Source organism: Lithobates pipiens, unplaced genomic scaffold, assembly GCF_037356315.1.
Source record: "Lithobates pipiens isolate NorthernLeopardFrog02 unplaced genomic scaffold, aLitPip1_a1.2 Scaffold_8, whole genome shotgun sequence".
NCBI lineage: Eukaryota > Metazoa > Chordata > Amphibia > Anura > Ranidae > Lithobates > Lithobates pipiens.
In genome coordinates this window covers 603,391,890-603,413,863 of record NW_027507903.1, presented here as the reverse complement: position 1 = coordinate 603,413,863, position 21,974 = coordinate 603,391,890, and the positions used below count along the sequence as shown (strand labels likewise).

Here is a 21,974-nt window from a genome sequence, read left to right as displayed (position 1 = left end):
GATCACTCAGTCCTGGTTCCCGGGCTACCTTGGATCACTCAGTCCTGGTTACTGGGTTACCTTGGATTACTCAGTCCTGGTTCCCGGGCTACCCTGGATCACTCTGTCCTGGTTGCCGGGTTACCCTGGATCACCCAGGCCCGGTTGCTGGGTTACCTTGGATCACTCAGTCCTGGTTCCCGGGCTACCCTGGATCATTCTGTCCTGGTTGCCGGGTTACCCTGAATCACTCAGTCCTGGTTGCAGAGGTTACCCTGAATCACTCAGTCCTGGTTGCAGAGGTTACCCTGCATCACTCAGTCCCGGTTGCCGGGTTACCTTGGATCACTCAGTCCTGGTTGCAGAGGTTACCCTGCATCACTCAGTCCCGGTTGCTGGGTTACCTTGGATCACTCAGTCCTGGTTGCCGGGTTACCTTGGATCACTCAGTCCTAGTTGCTGGCTCACCATGGATGAATCAATCTTTCTGCTAGGATGTCGCAGATAACGTAATTCCTGTTGTTAAGTAACTCTGAACCGCTTAGTCATGATCTTATATAGATAACATGGGTCATCTTTTCTCTGGCTTCCGGCCTTCTACTTCAGGGATGTCCTGTTGCTAGGTTACTCTGTCTCTAGGATACCCTGGATCAGTCAGGGTTAGTTGCTGGTGCTCGGCTCTGTTGCTAGGTTACCTTCGCAGAGCATCAGTCAGAGCTAGTTGCTAGGATACCCAGCTTCCGCAGCTGTTGCCAGGCGACGCTCCCTCGCTCCGAGCTCTAGGCTCCCGCTCGCCGTCTCGGCGCTCCTCTGCTCCGGCCTGTTGCCGGGGGTGACGCTCGGCGTGTCGGCGCTCGTTCGCTCTGGCCTGGGCCGGGGGATCTCTCATCATGGAGTCGCAGTGCGATTACTCCATGATCTTCCCGGCCTGTCCGCTTCTCCCCTCAGACCTGCCGGGCCGGTACCGCTCCCTGCCCCGCCGGAACCACCTCTACCTGGGCGAGACCCTCCGCTTCCTGCTGGTGCTGCGCCTGAGGGGAGAGGCGGCCCAGGACAGTCCGGGGAGTGAGGCCTCCTCTTCCTGGGCGCCGCTGGCCGCCTCACTCTCCGCCCTGGCCAGTGTGTGTCCGGGGGAGGAAGAGGCGGACGAGGAGGACGAGGACAGCGGGGACACCGCACCGGGGAGGACCTACCGACACTGCCGGGCTATCCTCAGCCAACAGCAACCGGCACAGCAACCCGCCGGGGAGCACGGAGGGGTGAGAGACCGACAGAGACCTCCTATGATAATATACACCCGCCCCCCATACCATAGAGAGGAGACTATAACCCCCAATACCATAGAGAGGAGACTATACCCCCCAATACCATAGAGAAGAGACTATACCATAGAGAGGAGACTGTACCCCCTCCATACCATAGAGAGGAGACTATACCCCCCATACCATAGAGAGGAGACTGTATCCCCCCATACCATAGAGAGGAGACTGTATCCCCCCCATACCATAGAGAGGAGACTGTACCCCCTCCATACCATAGAGAGGAGACTGTACCCCCTCCATACCATAGAGAGGAGACTGTACCCCCTCCATACCATAGAGAGGAGACTGTACCCCCTCCATACCATAGAGAGGAGACTGTACCCCCTCCATACCATAGAGAGGAGACTGTACCCCCTCCATACCATAGAGAGGAGACTGTACCCCCCAATACCATAGAGAGGAGACTGTACCCCCTCCATACCATAGAGAGGAGACTGTACCCCCTCCATACCATAGAGAGGAGACTGTACCCCCTCCATACCATAGAGAGGAGACTACCCCCTCCATACCATAGAGAGGAGACTGTACCCCCTCCATACCATAGAGAGGAGACTGTACCCCCCAATACCATAGAGAGGATGCTATAACCCCTTCACACCATAGAGAGGATGCTATAAACCCACCCCCCCATACTACAGAGATGATGCTATACCCCCCATACCATACGTATGATACTACTTGTACCCTCCAAATATAGACTGACACTAAGAGGACCTGTCACTTATTGTCACTGCTCATACTTTCCCCTGTAAAGCCCAAGGACCTGTCCTAACTGTCACTGCATTATACTCTACATCAGGGATATGCAATTAGCAGACCTCCAGCTGTTGCAGAACTACAAGTCCCATGAGGCATTGCAAGACTCTGACAGCCACAAGCATTACACTCAGAGGTAGAGGCATGATGGGACTTGTAGTTTTGCAACAGCTGGAGGTCCGCTAATAGGAGATCCCTGCTCTACATAGAGACTGAGAGGGGAACTCTCATTACTGACATTGCATGTCATTCCTGACACTAAGAAGTCTTGTCATTGGCTGTCCCTGCATGTCATTCTTCATACCTTCCCCCATAGAGACTGACACTGAGCAGGATTGTGGGTGCATGTCACTCCACATCATTTTCCTCATAGGGGGGTGAGTGAGAGAGCCTGCATGTCATTACCTTCCCTATAGAGACTGACACTACCAGAACCTGTCCCTGCATGTCATTCCTCATACCTTCCCTATAGAGACTAATACTAAGAGAACCTGACGTCATCTGTCACTGCCGATCCCTACGTATCGTATATATCCTCCACTGCATGTAATTTCTTGTACCTTCTCCATAGAGCCTGATGGTAAGAGGACCTGTCATTGTCTGTCACTACTGCTTATCTTTACTCACATCCTCACTCTGACTGTCATTGTCGGTCACTGCACCTCATACCCCCCCCCCCTCCTTAGAGCCTGATACTACTAGAGCCTGTCATCATTTTAAGTGCATTTCAACCATACAAACTAAAATGCAGTTTTTTATTTCCCTTGCATGTGATTGGGTATACTTTGCAAAGTGTAGCTTTAGCCTGTTTACTAAGCTCTGGAGGAAGTGCACTTGCAGTACACGGTATATTTGCCCTTAGTAAATCAACCCCAGTATGTTGTAGAACCTTGGTGTTGCTCTGCTATCCGAGCCTCAAGAGAACCTGTCATCAGTGTCTGTTACACTTCCCTTTTAAGCTTGGCAGGAAACTGAGAAAGAGAAGCTGTCATCTCTATCACTCTTCACCCCCGCACCCCACCCCCGTCACTGTCTGTTATCTAGGCCTGACAGCAGGAGGGACAGAGACACGCAATGCCCTGTTATTCCCATCTCCTCTGTTATGCCACTGTCACCCCCCCCTATACATGTCTTTGTGTCCTTGTCATACCTGTCACCCATACCACACATGTTGGCATATCCTTGTCGTACCTGTCACCCTTGCCACACATGTTGGCGTATCTTGTTATACCTGTCACCCTTACCACACATGTTGGCGTATCTTTTGTCATACCTGTCACCCTTACTACACATGTTGGCGTATCTTTGTCTTACCTGTCACCTATGCCACACACGTTGGCATATCCTTGTCATAACTGTCCCCCTCAAAACACATGTTGGCATATCATTGTCATAACTGTCACCCTCAAAACACACGTTGGTGTATCCTTGTCATACCTGTCACCCTTACCACACATGTTGGCGTATCCTTGTCATAACTGTCACCCTCACCACACATGTTGGCGTATCCTTGTCATAACTGTCACCCTCACCACACATGTTGGCGTATCCTTGTCATAACTGTCACCCTCACCACACATGTTGGCGTATCCTTGTCATACCTGTCACCCTTACCACACATGTTGGCGTATCCTTGTCATAACTGTCACCCTCACCACACATGTTGGTGTATCCTTGTCATAACCGTCACCCATACCACACATGTTGGTGTATCTTTGTCATACCTGTCACCCATACCACACATGTTGGTGTATCTTTGTCATACCTGTCACCCATATCACACATGTTGGCTTATCTTTGTCATACCTGTCACCCTCCCCATATACTGTACATCAGCTTGTTCTAATCATACCTGTACATGTCAGCACCTCCATGTCCTACCTGTTGCCCTTCCCTTACAAGTCATTGGGGTTGAATTACTAAGGCTCCATTCACACCTAGGCGTTCCGAAACTTCTTTTTGGACAACAGGCATCCCACAATTTTGTTGTCACGCCGCGATTGGGGTGCCATTGAAAGTAACGGGATTGCAAGCGCATCCCTTGTTTTTGGAGCAATTCAGGAACGCCTAGGTGTGTATGGAGCCTAAAGCTGGAGAATGCAAAACCTGGTGCAGCGCTGCATAAAACCGGTAATCAGCTTCCCGTTTTTATTTATTTTTTTGTCAAAGGTTAAAGCGGTTGTATTGCCCACTTTGTGATTTTTCTTTTTTCTTTTTCCTACAGGTAACCTTATAATAAGGCTTACCTGTAGATAAAATATCTCCAAAAGGATCACTGTTTAGGCGATATTCACCTTGCATGCAGCTGCTGACATCAGCGCCGTATGTGCTCTGAAGGTCCAAAGTATCGTGCCGGAAATTCAGAGTTCCTTTTGCCGGAACCGTAGGCTCCAGCCCGCAGTCATGGGAGTGACAACATCGCAGCTTCAGCCACTCACAGCGCTGGAGCCCGCTGCGAGTGGCTGGAGCTGGGAGTAACGCTGTGGCAACATGTCGGCCCCTCAGCAGTGGCCGGGTGACACTGTGGGGGCTTCAGTTTAATCACTTGCCGACCACCTCAGGACGATATATGTCGGCAGAAGGGCTCGTACAGGCAGAATCATGTACCTGTACATTGCCCTTTAAAAGGCGGCCAGCGGCGCGTCCGCAGCAAGCTGCGTGAGTCGGGTCGCGGGTCCCGCGGACTCGATCGCCGCAGGGATACCCGCGATCGCCTCACGGGGAGGAAGAACGGGGAGATGCTAATGTAAACAAGCATCTCACAGTTCTGCCTAGTGACACTGTCACTGATCTCTGCTCTGTGTAATCGGGTGCAGAGATCAGTGACGTGTCATACACAGCCATGCCCCCCCCCACAGTTAGAATCACTCCCCAGGACACACTTAACCCATACACTGCCACCTAGTAGTTAACCCATTCACTGCCAGTGTCATTTGCACAGGAATCAGTGCATTTGTATAGCTGTATTAATGACAACGGTCCCAAAAATGGCTGATGTGTCCGCCATAATGTCGCAGTCACGAAAAAAATCGCTGATTGGCGCCATTTAAAAAAAAAAAAAGAAATTTAATAAAAATGCCATAAAACTACCACCAAAAGAAAGCTCTATTTGTGGGGAAAAAGGGAAGTAAATTTTGTTTGGGAGCCATGTTGCAAGACCGCGCAATTATCAGTTAAATCGACGAGGTGCCAAATCGCAAAAAGTCCTTTGGTCAGGAAGGGGGTAAAATCTCCTGGGGCTGAAGTGGTTAAAGCAAGTATTTTTCATAATATAGTTTGCAATGCATACAAGCTCATCATGCCTTTTTGTCTTAAGTATGTTGCTTGAGGTTTTTTTTTGGAACTGATTGCATTCCAGAACTGCGGATTCTTCAGGATCAGACGACTGTGGTCGGCTCGCTCCCTGTTACATCGGACATCTTGTGATTTCTGCACATTAAGGGGCTGGGATGGGTTTTCCTGGCCTCTGGTTATTGTTCTGCTGATCTAGTTCTATCACGGGGTGTCGGCTGTATTCAGAAATATGTATCCCAAGGCAAAATTCCTGTGTTCACTTTGCAATGGCCCTTTGTCTAAGGTGCCTCACCTAGAAAATCTCTATCTATGCAAGTGCTCTTTCCTACACGTGTTCTGAGAATCTCCACGCAGAATTTAAAGGAGAACTATAGTACATCCTGTTGCTAGTACAATCTGCTAGTACACCTAACCCCCCCCCCCCCCCCCCACACACACACACACACCCCCCACACACACTCCCAGACTGACAATGCTCCTGTCCAAAGGTGCCCCCTGTGCTCCTTGATCCAGAGCAGAGACACTCTAATACAGGTCAGATGAAAAAAGACAAAAAAGAAAAGAAAACGAATGCAGCCACCACATCTATTTATTGGTAAACTGCAAAATATTAGATTTAAGGTGTAACATGGTGCGAAGCATAAATGACAGCGCATAGGGGTGGTTTTCCACCCGCAGCCACTGTCCCTTTTGAAATCCGCAAGACTGTGTGGGGCACGGCAGCGTTATTCATTGACAGAGTTCTGTGAATGAGTGATCCACAAGTTCCAACTGCCACAGAGGCAGACAGGCTTGTAGTTCTCAGTGGAACACCATTTGTAGTCTAGGGAGGCTTTTCCCACCTCTGCACATACAGGAAGCTGGAGGAAGAGTCTGCAGGAGACGTGGGGGGGGGGGGGGGGGGGCAATGCTTTATATAATATTATTATAAAAAAAAAATGTATTGGGACACCTGCCTTTACACTGAACTTTATGCCATCCCAGTCTTGGTCCATAGGGTTCAGTATTGAGTTGGTCCACCCTTTGCAGCTATAACATCTTCAGCTCTTCTGGGAAGGCCGTCCACAAGGATTAGGAGTGTGTCTATGGGAATGTTTGACCATTCTTCCAGAAGTGCATTTGTGAGGTAAGGCACTGATGTTGGATGGGCAGGCCTGGCTCACAGTCTCCGCTCTAATTCATCCCAAAGGTATTCTATGGCAGGGGTAGGCAACCCTCGGCCCTCCCAGCTGTGGTGAAACTACAAGTCCCATGAGACATTTCAAGACCCAAAAAATCACAGACATGACTCCTAGAGGCGGAGGCATGATGGGATTTGTAGTTTCACCACAGCTGGAGGGACGAGGTTGCCTTACCCCTGTTCTAGAGGATTGAGGTCAGGACTCTGTGCAGGCCAGTCAAGTTCCTCCACCCCAAACTTGCTCATCAATGTCTTTATGGACCTTGCTTTGTGCTCTGATGTGCAGTCATGTTGGAACAGGAAGGGGCCATCCCCAAACTGTTCCCACAAAGTTGGGAGCATGAAATTGTCCAAAGTAGAAATTACATTTTAAATTTCCTTTCTTCTCCTTTTTTGTGACCACATTCCTTCTGTTTTCAGCTACAAAAGAGCTGGGAGAGGAGAAACGGCAGCACACTGATCTTCCCAGTGATTGTGTGTGTGTGGGTTGGGGGCTGTCAGGACAAGTTTGATCATTGGAGGAGAGCAGACTGAGTTCCCAGCACAGCAGGAGAACTGACCACAGTGTGCCCTCCTCCTTAATGTGGTCAGTTTTTATCAGGAAGCAGAGGGAGTGGCAGGAGCACCAGGGATTTCACACAAAGGAAGCAACACAAAGAGAACAGGAGGCCTTTTTATTTTTTAATACAAGTATATGGTACAGCAGCCACATATAGGGAATAGAAAATGTTGGGTTTAAATATTCTTTAACTAGTTATTGATTCTGTAATTGTTTATTCAGTCATTTCCTTCATTGTCTTCTAATGCAACAATAGAAGCAGTGCATCCGAATTGGTAAAATCCCTGGAAGTCGGACCTCATGCCACGGCCTGTAATGTTACAAGCACTGAATCCTGCTCCTCGACCTTCATGATACATCTTCTCTAACACACTGGGACCTTCCATACACCATATTCCACATGACTCTGTATACTGAGATCATGCGGCGTGTTTGTTTTGAGATCATGCATTACTGCACACTGTTGGACTCCATTCAACTAATTATGTGGGTTTTAGCAATGATGTGGTTTCTGACATCATCTACTGGCAACAGAGCGTGCTCACGGCTTTCACAGCAAAGGGATGTGGATGTATATGAAAGGAACACATTTCAGTTTATGATTTTGTAAATACTTTTAAAAATTGTGTAGATTTTTTTTTTTTTTTTCCACCACGTCACTTCTGTGGACTAATTTGTATAGTATAGTGGTAAAAATGTTAATTTAACTAGTTAAGGACCAAGTTTATTTTTCAGACTTGGTGTTTACAAGTTAAAATCACTTTTTTATTTTTTGCGCATTTTTTTTTTTTTTTTTGTGGGGAAAAATCCACTTTTTTTAATTAAAAAATAAGTTAGCCCAGTTTTTTTTTTTTTTTTTTTTTTTTTTAATAATGTGAAAGATAATGTTAAGCCGAATAAATTGATACCCATCAGGGTTTACTTCCTCTTTAAGACCTCATGCACACTGAACGTTTTTACAGCTGCTTTTTTTGGCTTCAGACATTTTGTTTTTCCCCTACATCCAGCATGTTCTCCTATGTATCAATGCACACACAGGCTGTTATCAGCAGTTTTTTGGCAGAGGCTTTTTCTGGCTGGGGGGGAAAAAAAGCTCAGAGCTGGTGGGTTTTAAAAGGAGTTTTCAGCTGTAAAAACGCTCCAAATCTGATAAAAGCTTAAAAACGCAGCTATTCTGCGTTTATAAGTGTTTTTGAGCCATAAGATTTTGTGGTTGTATGGTTTTGCTAAAAAAACGCTACAAAGCTCATTCTACAGCTACAGCTTTTTACAGCATTTAATGTCATTTTTTTGGAGGGGGAAGCGGGTACTAGAGCTGGGCGATTTTCTAAAAAAAAGATAAATAAATCTGCGATTTTTTTATATATTTTTTTTTTTTTTAATAAAAAAACAAAACTCAATTCACGATTCGAATCGAGTTTTTATTTTATTTTTTTGATGGCACCTGAGGAGCTGCGGGCAGGAGTTTTTAGGCGAGGCTGCAGCTTAGGCCTAGGACCGTGCCAGTCCTGGTGAAAAAAAACAAAAAATCAAAAAAAAATCGATTTTCTGAAATTTTTAATCGATTTGACCTCTCAACTCCATTTAAGATTTAAATTTTTTTTTTTTATTTTTTTTTTTCCCCAGCCCTAGCGGGTACCCTGTATTTACAGGCTCCCACTTCCTCCCCTGGTGCCAGAAGGGAGGTCACCTCTCTCCCCTCCCCCTCTCACAGCGTGCAGCGTGGCTCGCGCATGCATGGTGTGTGCCCGGATTCGAAGCCACAAAAATTGAGGATGCACATGACCGTTTAAAAAATATAGAGATTTTTATATATAATTTGTATTATATTCGACTTTTTAATTAATATCATGAATTTTAAATAAATAGGAATTTATTGTTCGACATTATCGGCAACTTAAAGTGGAGTTCCACCCATATAAAAGTCAGCAGCTACAAAAAGTGTAGCTGCTGACTTTTATTAATCGGACACTCGCCTGTCCCACGGTCCAGCGATGTGGGCTTACGAAGCCCTGCTCCTCTCCCCCCTCCCCTCCTCTCTGCTGCGCCGGCATTGTCACTGTAACTGGCCAGGCAATCATCTGGGACCTGTAATGTGTCCCAGATGATTGCAGAGAGGGAGGGGGGAGCGGTGAACTGGCTTCCGACGCGATGGTGCCGAGGGAGGAAGTGGGAGCTGGATTCCTCTAAAAAGAGGGTATCCCCTCCCCCCAAAAAGACATGGCAAATGTGGCATGTCAGGGGGTGTCACCCGCACTTGAAGCGGAAGTTCCATTTTTGGGTGGAATGCCGCTTTAAGCGCAAGAATGTGTTTACACTGGTCTGTTGCGCTTCCGTTGTGGCGTTACAAATCTTGCTTGCTGCATTTTTGGTCAGTTAACCACTTTAGTTTCAGAAGGTTTTACCCCCTTAATGACCAGGCCATTTTTTGCGATACGGCACTGCGTCGTCTTAACTGACTGAGATGCTTTACCCAAACAAATTTGAGATCTTTTTTTCCTATAAATAGAGCTTTCTTTTGGTGGTATTTGATCACCTCTCCGGTTTTTATTGTTTGCGCTATAAACAAAAAAAGACCTACAATTTTGACAAAAAAAAAAAAATATATATATTTTTTGCTTTAATAAATATCCCCAAAAAAATAATTTCTTCCTCAGTTTAGGCCAATATGTATTCTTCTACATGTTTTTGGTTAAAAATTGCAATAAGCATGTATTGATTGGTTTGTGCAAAAGTTATAGCGTCTACAAAATAGGGGATACATTTATGGCATTTTATATTATACGTCTTTATTTTTATATTTTATTTTAATACTAGTAATGATGGTGGTCAGCAATTTTTAGCGGGACTGCGACATTGCAGCAGGCAGACACTTTGACACATTTTTGGGACCGCTGACAATTATACAGCGATCAGAGCTAAAAATATCCACTGATTACTGTATAAATGTTGCTGGCAGGGAAGGGGTTAGCACTAGTGGGCAATCAAGGGGTTTACTGTGTTCCCTAGGGAGGTGTTTCCTACTGTGGGGGGAGGGGACTGACAGGGAGAAGAGAGAGATCGCTGTTCCTGATATTCCTGATCACTAGGAACAGACACTCTCTCTCCTCCCCTATCAGAATGGGGATCTGTTTGTTCACATTGACAGATCCCCGTTCTGGTTCTTCTGTGGAGCGATCGCGGGTGGCCGCCTTGCATGCACATCGGCTCCGGGGGCATGCATGCCTGATTTTATATATATATATAAATCTCCTTTCAAAGGGACAGTTTTAACGGCAGCTGGTTGGCAAGCAGTTTAATAAAAAAAATGCACCTCCCATAGAAAAGCATTGAAAACGCAGCAAAAATGCACCCGTATTATGTTTTTTTAATGTGTTTTTTGAGTCACGTGACCTATGAAAAATGTACTATAAGCACTGTAAACCTTTCCCTCTTATTACACCATTTTCGGCCGCCAAAATTTTGGTGCATCTCTATACTTACAATGATCAGCTTTTATTTATTTGGGTAAAACTTTTATCCCAAAAGGGGAAAAAAAAAACTGTTGCTGTAACTGCAGTGTGAGCTGGAGTTCGTCTTAAATTTGTTAGTGTATTTAAATCTGATAAATCCCCTACCCCCATATTAAGACCCCTTTCACACTGAGGAGTTTTTCAAGCGCTTTTGTGTTTAACCACTTTCAGACCGGACCATTTTGCTGGTAAATGACCAGAGGTCTTTTTACACTTTGGCACTGCGCTGCTTTAACTGGTAATTGCGCGGTCATGCAATGTTGTACCCAAACAAAATTTGCGTCCTTTTCTTCCCACAAATAGAGCTTTCTTTTGATGGTATTTGATTGCCTCTGCGATTTTTATTTTTTGCGATATAAACGTAAAAAGACCGCAAATTTTGAAAAAAAATGATATTTTCTACTTTTTGTTATTAGAAAAATCCAATAAACTCAATTTTAGTCATACATTTAGGACAAAATGTATTCAGCCACATGTCTTTGGTAAAAAAAAAGTCAATAATTGTATATTTATTGGTTTGCGCAAAAGTTGTCACATCTACAAACTAAGGTACGTTTTCTGGAATTTACGCAGCTTTTAGTTTACGACTGCCTATCTCATTTCTTGAGGTGCTAAAATGACAGGGCAGTACAAAACCCCCCCAAATGACCCCATTTTGGAAAGTAGACCCCCTAAGGAAATTGATAAGAGGCATGTTGAGCCCATTGAATATTTTATTTTTTTGCCTCAAGCGATTGAATAATGACAAAAAAAAAATTTTTTTTTTTTTTTTACACAAAGTTGTCACTAAATGATATATTGCTCACACATGCTATGGGCGTATGTGAAATGACACCCCAAAATAAATTCTGCTGCTTCTCCTGAGTACGGGGATACCACATATGTGGGACTTTTTGGGAGCCTAGCCGCGTACAGGGCCCCGAAAACCAAGCACCGCCTTCAGGCTTTCTAAGGGCGTCAATTTTTGATTTCACGCCTCACTACCTATTACAGTTTTGAAGGCCATAAAATGCCAAGATGGCACAAAACCCCCACAAATGACCCCATTTTAGAAAGTAGACACCCCAAGCTATTTGCTGAGAGGCATGTTGAGTCCATGGAATATTTTATATTTTGCCACAAGTTGCGGGAAAATTACAAACTTTTTTTTTTTTTTTTTTTTTTTCACAAAGTTGTCACTAAATGATATATTGCTCATGCATGCCATGGGCATATGTGAAATGACACCCCAAAATAAATTCTGCTGCTTCTCCTGAGTACGGGGATACCACATATGTGGGACTTTTTGGGAGCCTAGCCGCGTACGGGGCCCCGAAAACCAAGCACCGCCTTCAGGCTTTCTAAGGGCGTAATTTTTTGAGTTCACTTCTCACTACCTATTACAGTTTTGAAGGCCATAAAATGCCAAGATGGCACAAAACCCCCACAAATGACCCTATTTTAGAAAGTAGACACCCCAAGCTATTTGCTGAGAGGCATGTTGAGTCCATGGAATATTTTATATTTTGCCACAAGTTGCGGGAAAATTACAAACTTTTTTTTTTTTTCACAAAGTTGTCACTAAATGATATATTGCTCACGCATGCCATGGGCATATGTGAAATGACACCCCAAAATAAATTCTGCTGCTTCTCCTGAGTACGGGGATACCACATATGTGGGACTTTTTGGGAGCCTAGCCGCGTACGGGGCCCCAAAAACCAAGCACCGCCTTCAGGCTTTCTAAGGGCGTTACAGTTTTGAAGGCCATAAAATGCCAAGATGGCACAAACCCCCCCCCCCAAATGACCCCATTTTAGAAAGTAGACACCCCTAAATTTAGGGGTACACTAGTGAGACTAGGTAATAAATGGCGGGTGCCCTGAAACTATAAAAAAATAACTAACCAACCAGCGTCACCTGTAACAGTTATATGGTGATCACTGGTGAAAGGGTTAACTAGGGGGCAATCAGGGGGCTTTATGCGGTAGTATATGGGGGTCCCTGGCGCTATAAAAAGCTGCGGCGAACCTAAATACCTACCTGCCTAACTAGCGTCACCTGTGACACTAATACAGCGATCAGAAAAACGATCGCTTATTAGGCTGGGTTCACACTGGAGCGATGCGGGAACGCCACGAATGCGCGGCGGGTTCCCGCATCGCATGCCTCCCGGCGGCAGTTCACACTGCCCTATGCGAACTGCTGGGAGTGTCAGTGAAATGTTAATGACACCCCCAGATCAGTTCGCATATCGCAGTGCGATCTGCAAACTTGGATCGCATGGTGTGAACACCCATGCGATCCGATTCTGCTGCGGACCAAAAAAAGGGTCCCGTGCGAGTTTGCGGCGGGTGCGACACGAATTCAGCCATACTATCTGTATAGCTGAACTCGAATCGCACAGAGATCGGATGTGATTTGCACTGCAGTGCGGTGCGAATCACATCCGTTCTCATAAACCGCTGCAATGTGAACCCAGCCTTAGTGACACTGGCGACGGGGGGTGATCACGGGGTTAAACCTTTATTGGGGGGGTTAGGGGGGTACCTTAGAACTAAAGGGGGCTAACCCTAACTGCCCTAACAGTTATTAGTCACAAATGACACCTGCCGGGTGATCAGGGGGTTAAACCTTTATTAGGTAATAAATGGCGGGTGCCCTGAAACTATAAAAAAATAACTAACCAACCAGCGTCACCTGTAACAGTTATATGGTGATCACTGGTGAAAGGGTTAACTAGGGGGCAATCAGGGGGCTTTATGCGGTAGTATATGGGGGTCCCTAGCGCTATAAAAAGCTGCGGCGAACCTAAATACCTACCTGCCTAACTAGCGTCACCTGTGACACTAATACGGCGATCAGAAAAATGATCGCTTATTAGGCTGGGTTCACACTGGAGCGATGCGGAAACGCCGCGAATCCGCGGCGGGTTCCCGCATCGCATGCCTCCCGGCGGCAGTTCACACTGCCCTATGCGAACTGCTGGGAGTGTCAGTGAAATGTTACTGACACCCCCAGATCAGTTCGCATATCGCAGTGCGATCTGCAAACTCGGATCGCATGGTGTGAACACCCATGCGATCCGATTCTGCTGCGGGCCAAAAAAAGGGTCCCGTGCGAATTTGCGGCGGGTGCGGCGGGTGTGGCGGGTGCGGCGGGTGCGGCGAATGGCTGAACTCGAATCGCACAGAGATCGGATGTGATTTGCACTGCAGTGCGGTGCGAATCACATTCGTTCTCATAAACCGCTGCAATGTGAACCCAGCCTTAGTGACACTGGCGACGGGGGGTGATCACGGGGTTAAACCTTTATTGGGGGGGTTAGGGGGGTACATTAGAACTAAAGGGGGCTAACCCTAACTGCCCTAACAGTTATTACAGTCACAAATGACACCAATGCAAAAAAAAAAAAAAAAAATGACATTGGTGTCACTGTGACTGGGGGGCAGGGGTAATTGGGGGGGTGATCGGGGGGTAAAGGGGGGGTGTGAGTGTGCCTGGCATGTTCTACTGTGTGTGGGATGTGTTGGTGCAACTCACTGATCCGCTCTCCTCCGTGTCGGAACGAAAAATACCGACACGGAGGAGAGAATACATCACTTCCTCTCCTGTGTTTACATTACAGGAGAGGAAGTGATGTCACCGGGGATTTCCATTCGTCGGGAGCGATCGCGAGGGGGTGGCCATGAATGAATGGCCGTCCCCTCGTCCGGGATCGCTCCCGAACGAAAACCGACCGCCGCAGGCACCGGGCGGGGGCCCGATCGGGCCCCCGACCCGCGGGAGGCAAAGGACGTACATATATGTGCTTATGCCTGCCCGTGCCATTCTGATGACGTAGATCGGCGTGAGGCGGTCGGCAAGTGGTTAAAAAATAAAAATAAATAAAAAGTTCCCGAAAACTGCTTCCCATTAAAATCAATGGGGCATTAGGGCAGTGCGCTGGCGGGGAGGTGAAAAAACTCCTGCAAGCAGCATCTTTGGAGAGCTAAAAAAAAGCACCTGAAAAGTGCCCAGTCCCATTGAAATGAATGGAAAGCACCTGAAAAGTGCCCAGCCCCATTGAAATGAATGGAAAGCACCTGAAAAGCTCTTCAAAAGAGCTCAGCGTTATACTGGCAGTTTAGAAGCGACTCAGTGTGAAAGGGGTCTGATGCCCCGTACACACAGTCTGACATTCCGACCACAAAATCCATTGGATTTTTTTCTGACGGATTTTGTCCGACACTTGTGTTGCATACACACGGTCGGACAAAGTTGTCGGAAAATCCGATCATTCGGAACGAGGTGACGTTCGTTGCGTATGACGGGACTATGTAAAGGCTAGTAGCCAATAGCTTTGGTCTCGTAATTTAATCTGAGCATGCGTGGCACATTGTCCGTCGGAATTCTCTACAAACGATCGGAAAAAGTCTGATCGGATTTTGTTGTCGGAAAATTTTAGATCCAGCTCTCAAACTTTTTCCGATGGAAAAAGTCAGATCGAGCCCACACACGATCAAATTTTCCAACAATATAATCTGTTCTGACCTTTTCCGTTGGAAAGTCCGACTGTGTGTACAGGGCATGACAGTTCTGCTGTCCATAGGTGCCCCCTGTGCTCCTTCATCCAGAGTGAAGGCACTTTAATACAGAAGGGGTGTTATTGGCCATATCTCCAGGTGAAAACAGAAGGGGGGGGGGGGGCTTAAGCAAAGGACACTAATGCAGCCACCACCTCTAAGGATTGCTAAGCTGCAATATTTTATGTTTTGGGTTTAATACTGCTTTAACCAGTTCCCGACCGGCGCACGATGATGTACGTTGGCAGAATGGCACGGGCAGGCAAACTGGCGTACAGGTACGTCCAGTTGAAATTTTCCCCCTGCCATTGTGTGCGCACCGCCGGCGGTGCGCACATGTGCCAATCGGGACCCCCATGAGTCCGGTTACGGGTCCCGCGGACTTGATCGCAACGGGGATACCTGCGATCGTCTCATGGAGAGACTGAACGGGGAGATGCTAATGTAAACAGCATCTCCCCGTTCTGCCTAGCAACAAGTGACACTGATCTCTGCTCCCTGTGATTGGAGCAGAGATCAGTGTTCACTAACACACAGCCACACCCCCCACAGTTAGTAACACACCCCTAGGAACACTTAACCCCTACACTGCCACCCACTGGTTAACCCCTTCACCGCCAGTGTTTTTTACACAAGAATCGGTGCATTTGTGTAACACTGATTGTTGTATAAATGACAATGGTCCCAAAAATGTGTCAAAAATGTCAGATGTGTCTGCCATAATGTCGCAGTCACAATAAAAATCGCTGATCACCGCCATTACTAGTTAAAACATTTTTTTTAATAAAAATGCCATAACACTATCCCCCTATTTTGTAAACGCTATAAATTTTGCACAAACCAATCTCAGTGATTGCTGTATAAATGACAATGGTCCCAAAAATGTGTCAAAAATGTCTGATGTGTCCGCCATAATGTCGCAGTCGCAATAAAAAAACAATAAAAATAAATTAAAAAAAAAAACACTGATCGCCGCCATTACTAGTAAAAAAAGAAATTAATAAAAATGCCATAAAACTATCCCCTATTTTGTAGACACTATAACTTTTGTGCAAACCAATCAATAATCGCTTATTGCGTTTTTTTTTTTTTTTTTTATATATTTTTATTTTTTAACAAAAATATGTAGAAGAATACGTATCGGCCTAAACTGAGGGAAATTTTTTTTTTAGATATTTTTGGGGGATATTTATTATAGCAAAAAGTAAAAAATAATGCATTTTTTTTTCAAAATTGTTGTTCTTGTTTTTTGTTTTATAACACAAAAAATAAAAACCGCAGAGGTGATCAAATACCACCAAAAGAAAGCTCTATTTGTGGGGAAAAAAAGGACGGGAGCCATGTCCGCGCAATTGTCAGTTAAAGCAGCACAGTGCCGAATTGCAATTGCTGTAAAATGGTCCGGGGCTTAAGTGGTTAGAGAAACTGTCACTCTTCTGCCTATCCCCAGTTTATTCTGCAGTGCACAGCGGAGTATTGTCGGCTGGATGCAGTCAGGAGCGGGACTGATAAAGTAATGGCAATAACCCAAACTCATTCCTGGCACCATTATTTGGCAAATAAAATTATCATTGATTCACTTTAATATGTGTCCCCCTCTTCTGTTTTCCCCATCATAGTTTTCCTTTTCCATCCATTAATGAATAATTAACATTTACTGCCGGCTTCTGTTTTGCTGTGTAAGCTTTCATTTTCGCTGGCCTGTCTTCTATAGTCTTGCTTAGTAATCTGTCACCAGTCCGATGCGCATTTTCCCTGCAGCTCCTTCTGCTATCTGCTGAGGGTGGTGCTTCTTATCCGGAGTCTACTGACTAGCATGTCTTACCAACACCTACTTTAAGACCCTCTAAGACCTGATATTGGCCAGAAATGCCAACAATTTATATGTAGATCAGGCTTTCTCAACCTTTTTAACCCTAGAGGAACCCCAGAAATAATTTTCAGGTCTTGAGGAACCCTTACTAAAACCAATTCATTAGGAGTCGATAGGAACAATGCTCCTTATACTGGTGGTCCATAGAAAGAATGTTCCCCTTAAAGTGGTGCCTACCCTTAACCACTTTCAGACCGGACCATTTTGCTGGTCAAAGACCAGACCACTTTTTGCGATTCGGCACTGCGTCGCTTTAACTGACAATTGCGCAGTCGTGCGACGTGGCTCCCAAACAAAATTGGAGTCATTTTTTTCCCCACAAATAGAGCTTTCTTTTGGTGGTATTTGATTACCCCTGTGGTTTTTCATTTTTGCGCTATAAACAAAAATAGAGCAACAATTTTGAAAAGAACGCATTTTTTACTTTTTGCTATAATAAATATCCCCCAAATATATATATAAAAAAAAAAAACATTTTTTTTCCCTCAGTTTAGGCCGATAGGTATTCTTCTACATATTGTTGGTTAAAAAAAAAATCGCAATAAGCGATTATTGATTGGATTGCGCAAAAGTTATAGCATTTACAAAATAGGAGATTGTTTTTTGGCATTTTTATTAATTTTCTTTTTTTACTAGTAATGGCGGCGATCAGCGTTTTTTTTTTTTTATTATTATTTTTTGTTTTTTTTGTTTTTTTATTGTGACTGCGACATTATGGCGGACACGTCAGACATTTTTGACACATTTTTGGGACCATTGTCATTTATACAGCAATCACTGCTATACAAATGCACTGATTCCTGTGTAAATGACACCGGCAGTGAAGGGGTTAACCAGGGGGTGGCAGTGTAGGGGTTAAGTGTTCCTAGGGGTGTGTTACTAACTGTGGGGGGCTGGGCTTTGTGTTAGTGAACACTGATCTCTGCTCCAATCACAGGGAGCAGAGATCAGTGTCACTTGTTGCTAGGCAGAACAGGGAGATGCTGTTTACAACGGCATCTCCCCTTTCAGCCTCCCTGTGAGACGATCGTGGGTATCCCAGCGGCGATAGAGTCCGCAGGACCCGTGACCGGACTCACGGGGGTCCCGACCGGCACGCACACGATGGCAGGGTGGCATATAGAAATGGACGTACCTGTACGCCAGTATGCCTGCCCATGCCATTCTGCCGACGTACATCATCTTGCGCCGGTCAGGAAGTGGTTAAAGACAGCTAAAATGATATTTGGTATCATGCTGCTAGCTTTGCTAAGTGATGTTGAACCTTCAATTTTGTAGGCATCATCAAAAAAAGGTGGTTCATCAGCCACAGCTCAAGGAACCCCTAGAAACCTCTGGAGCGGCCTTTCTCAACCTTTTCAACACAGAGGAACCCTTGAAATAGTTCTCCAGTCTCGGGGGAACCCCTGCTAAATATTAGAAATCTACAACTCGTGATACATTAGTGTGATGGCCAGTGGGAAGAATGGTCTTTACACTTGCGGTCATTGGGAAGAATTACCTCCTTACAGATATCTAAAAAGATCAATGGTGTGAGTGGGAACTTATCTGAGAGGCAGAAATGGCCCAATGCTAAAGAAACCCCTAGCAACCTTTGGAGGAACCCTGTTTGGGTATCACTGCTCTGGAGGAATCTAGATCTAGGTAATGGGCAGTGTGCGGGTCATCTGCTAACCATACCAAGCACCTCCAGTTATAGTATTCACCCCGTCCTCTCATATCCAGTCACTGGAGATTTTTTTTTTTTTTTTTATTTATATTGTTGCTTTCCTCTAATGATCCAAATGTCTTCCCTTTTCACAGACCCCAGTTACAGATCCCGTGGTGTCCAGCGATGAGGTCATCTTCCCCCTCTCCGTGTCTTTGGATCGTCTGCCGCCAACAACCGTTAAAGCCAAGGTAAAACTTGAGGTTTGGTGTCCTGACCTGTATATTACCAATAGAAAACCTTGTAGAAATAGAAGCCATAAACTTGGTGTAATAGAGCAAAAAAAAAAATAGGGTTTCACCATGTCAGATTAGTGTGTTGTTTCCACATCCCTAATAGTCTATCCAAAAAAAAAGATTCCTTCTCATAGACCAGCCTATCATAATACATAATGTATATTCTGGTTGCCCATTGTTTATTGTGTATTCTTTGTACTTTGAAAATTTCTTAATAAAAAACCAATTGAAAGAAAAAAAAAATCCCCCTTTCATTGGGACTTTATAGGCAGCAACCACACAAATGAATTTGAAAAATGTCATTTATTAAAGCGGAGGTCCACCCTAAAATCAAAAATTACATTAACATTCTCCAAACAATATATATATATATATAAATTTATTTTTATTTTTTTACTTACCAGAAACCCCTGTTGCTAGGCATTCTTCCTAATCTGCCTCTTCCTATTCTGCGGTGCTGTTCGTCACTTCCTCCTCTTGGTGAGCTTCCCCGTTGTCTTCTGGGACATGTGTGTGTCTCCCAGAAAATGACAGGGCCATTCGCAAAGCGTTGCGCATTCGCAGTAGGAAATGGGCAGTGAAACCGCAAGGCTCCACTGCCTGTTTCCCTTAGGATGGCAGCGCCGGCACCCGATCCGATGGACAGATCGGCCTCGGAGGGGGAGGGAGGGCAACTTTGCAGGCTCACTGGACAGGTAAGTGCCCTTATTAAAAGTCAGCAGCTACAGTGTTTGCAGTTGCTGACTTGTAAAAAAAAAAAAAATTTTAAAACGTCTGGAATACCGCTTTAAATATTCATAAAATCATTTGATCATACAGTGACGGATGGTTAAAAAGACATAGAAAAAAATGCTACAGGAATATACAAAAAACACAACAAGTTACATGGTATGTATGACAAAATAGTAATTGTTACTCTCCGGTATATAATGATCTCCGGTACCTGACACGTTTTTGATTCAAGCACCTTCGTCAGGGGTATTAGATAAGAGTATATGAAGTCATAATTTTTATTTTTTGTAGTATGACAAAAATTATGACTGCATATACTCTTACTACAAAAAATATATATAAAAAAAAAATGACTTCATATACTCTTATCTAATATCCCTGATGAAGGTCCTTGAACCAGAAACGCGTCGGGTACGGGAGAGTAACAATTACTTTTTTGTCATACATACCATGTAACTTGTGTTTTTTTTGTATATTCGTGTAGCATTTTTTCTATATCTTGCCATGGATCATTGTATGATCAAATGATTTTATGAATATTTTAATTACATTTTTCAAATTCATTTGTGTGGTTGCTGCCTATAAAGTCCCAACGAAGGGGGAATCTTTTTTTTTTTTTTTTTTTTTTTTTTTTTTTTTTCTTGGTGTAATAATAGATAGCACTGTGATATTGCAGCTCTAAGGTATTTGGTTGAATTTCCAGCATCTTCACGAAGTCTGTTCTCTTGCCCTGTTCCGTCTTATGGCTCAGGTTTTCTCCGACCATCCTAAGGCCCCTTTCACACCCGTGCGACTTGTCCTGCAACTTGGAACTGCAAAGTCGCATTGGCAAGTCGTCCCCCCATGATTTCCAATGGAAACCATTCATATAAGTGCAACTTCAAGTTGTGCCAACTTCAAAGTAGTCCCTGTACTACTTTGGTCCGACTTTCATGCGAGTTGAGGTCCGTGGACCTCAAGTTTAAATAGGCATTCCCTGAAATCACGGCAAAATCATGTGATTTTTTTTTTTTTTTTTTTTTAAGTCACGGCAGTGTGAAAGGGGTGTAAAACTTTCTGCTAGGTCACAAACTGTCTGCAGCAGGTTGGATTTGATTTAAACCTCTAGTAAAAATGCTTGCTTTAAATCATCATTTTTAAAGAGCAACGGCTCCTCCTCTGACCCGCTGTTGACTCACCGACAGTCCCATTCACTTTAATGAGATGGCTGGTGATGCAGCAGGGACACAACAAGGTGAGGAACGTGGCGGCAGCAGGGGAGTGGACGCCCGCTAACGGGCGCTGCCATGATGGCTCTGAAATTACAGGTGCTCTTTAAATGTAAGGACTTATTCTTGCTGGTACTTACAATCTTTAATATTTGCAAACAAAATGAAAGTTTCCTATTTAGAATAATAAGCTGTCAGGTTAGTAAAACATCGATATCAAAACTGATTCAATCATACAGTTTGTAGTGTACATAGATATGAGATAAAAGGGTATTCCTGAACTTTGTTTTATCTCATGGTTACTGTGAAATTGTGTGAATGCATCAGTGCTATGCATGTTATCTCAGCTTATAGAGCTTGGATTCATTGAATGAGTTTACCAAAAATATAAATCTTGCAGAATATACAGCCTCATGCTACATAACTAAGCTCCATTTCATGCTGAATAAGCTACATTATTTATGTATCTTAAATAGAAAACTATCTTTTTTAGATTTCTTTTACTCTAAAAGCATTTTATTAAAATAAATTTGATAAAAAATCCAAAAAATTGATTGAAATAAAAAAAAATCATTTTTAGTGGGATTTAAAGTGATTGTAAAGTCTTGTATTTGTTATGCTGCTGAGACCAATTCTGCTTTGTTCTGGGTTAGCTTCAGCAGCCTATAGCACACAGTGCTGGGTTTTCAGTTGTTAGACCGAGATTTCCTGACTCACGCCCAGAACAAAACAGAATTAGTCTCAGCAAGGCACAGCCATTCCTAGGCAGCTTTGTATTCTGTGAATGTATACAAAGCTTCCTCTGATTGTTTGAGTTGGAAATGGTAATGTCACTAGCTGAAGTGGGTGAGAACATTGGAGGTCGTTTATCACTTTTTTTCTCTCTCTCTATTTTTCAGATTGTAGTGACGGTCTGGAAGCGGGACACAGAACAGCCACGGGTGAAAGCATTCGGGTATCGCTCCCTGCTGCTCAATTCTAACCCAGGTCAAATTTTCCGAGAAGAACAGGCCACGTTCAAGGCTCAAGGTGACCTTAAAAACCCGTCTACAGAATCTTTATATAGGAGAA

General features: G+C 44.6%; 1 protein-coding gene across 1 annotated transcript in view; it reads left to right on the top strand.

Annotated features, from left to right (window-relative positions):
- Positions 1–770: 770 nt before the first annotated feature.
- TRAPPC14 (trafficking protein particle complex subunit 14) overlaps positions 771–21,974 on the top strand; it is a 54,127-nt gene continuing 32,923 nt past the window's right edge. The window contains exons 1-3 of the mRNA XM_077470571.1: positions 771–1,238; positions 18,823–18,918; positions 21,803–21,932. Of these exons, the coding sequence (XP_077326697.1) occupies positions 870–1,238; positions 18,823–18,918; positions 21,803–21,932 (595 nt within the window). The 5' untranslated portion in view covers positions 771–869. The remainder of the gene's footprint in view (positions 1,239–18,822; positions 18,919–21,802; positions 21,933–21,974) is intronic.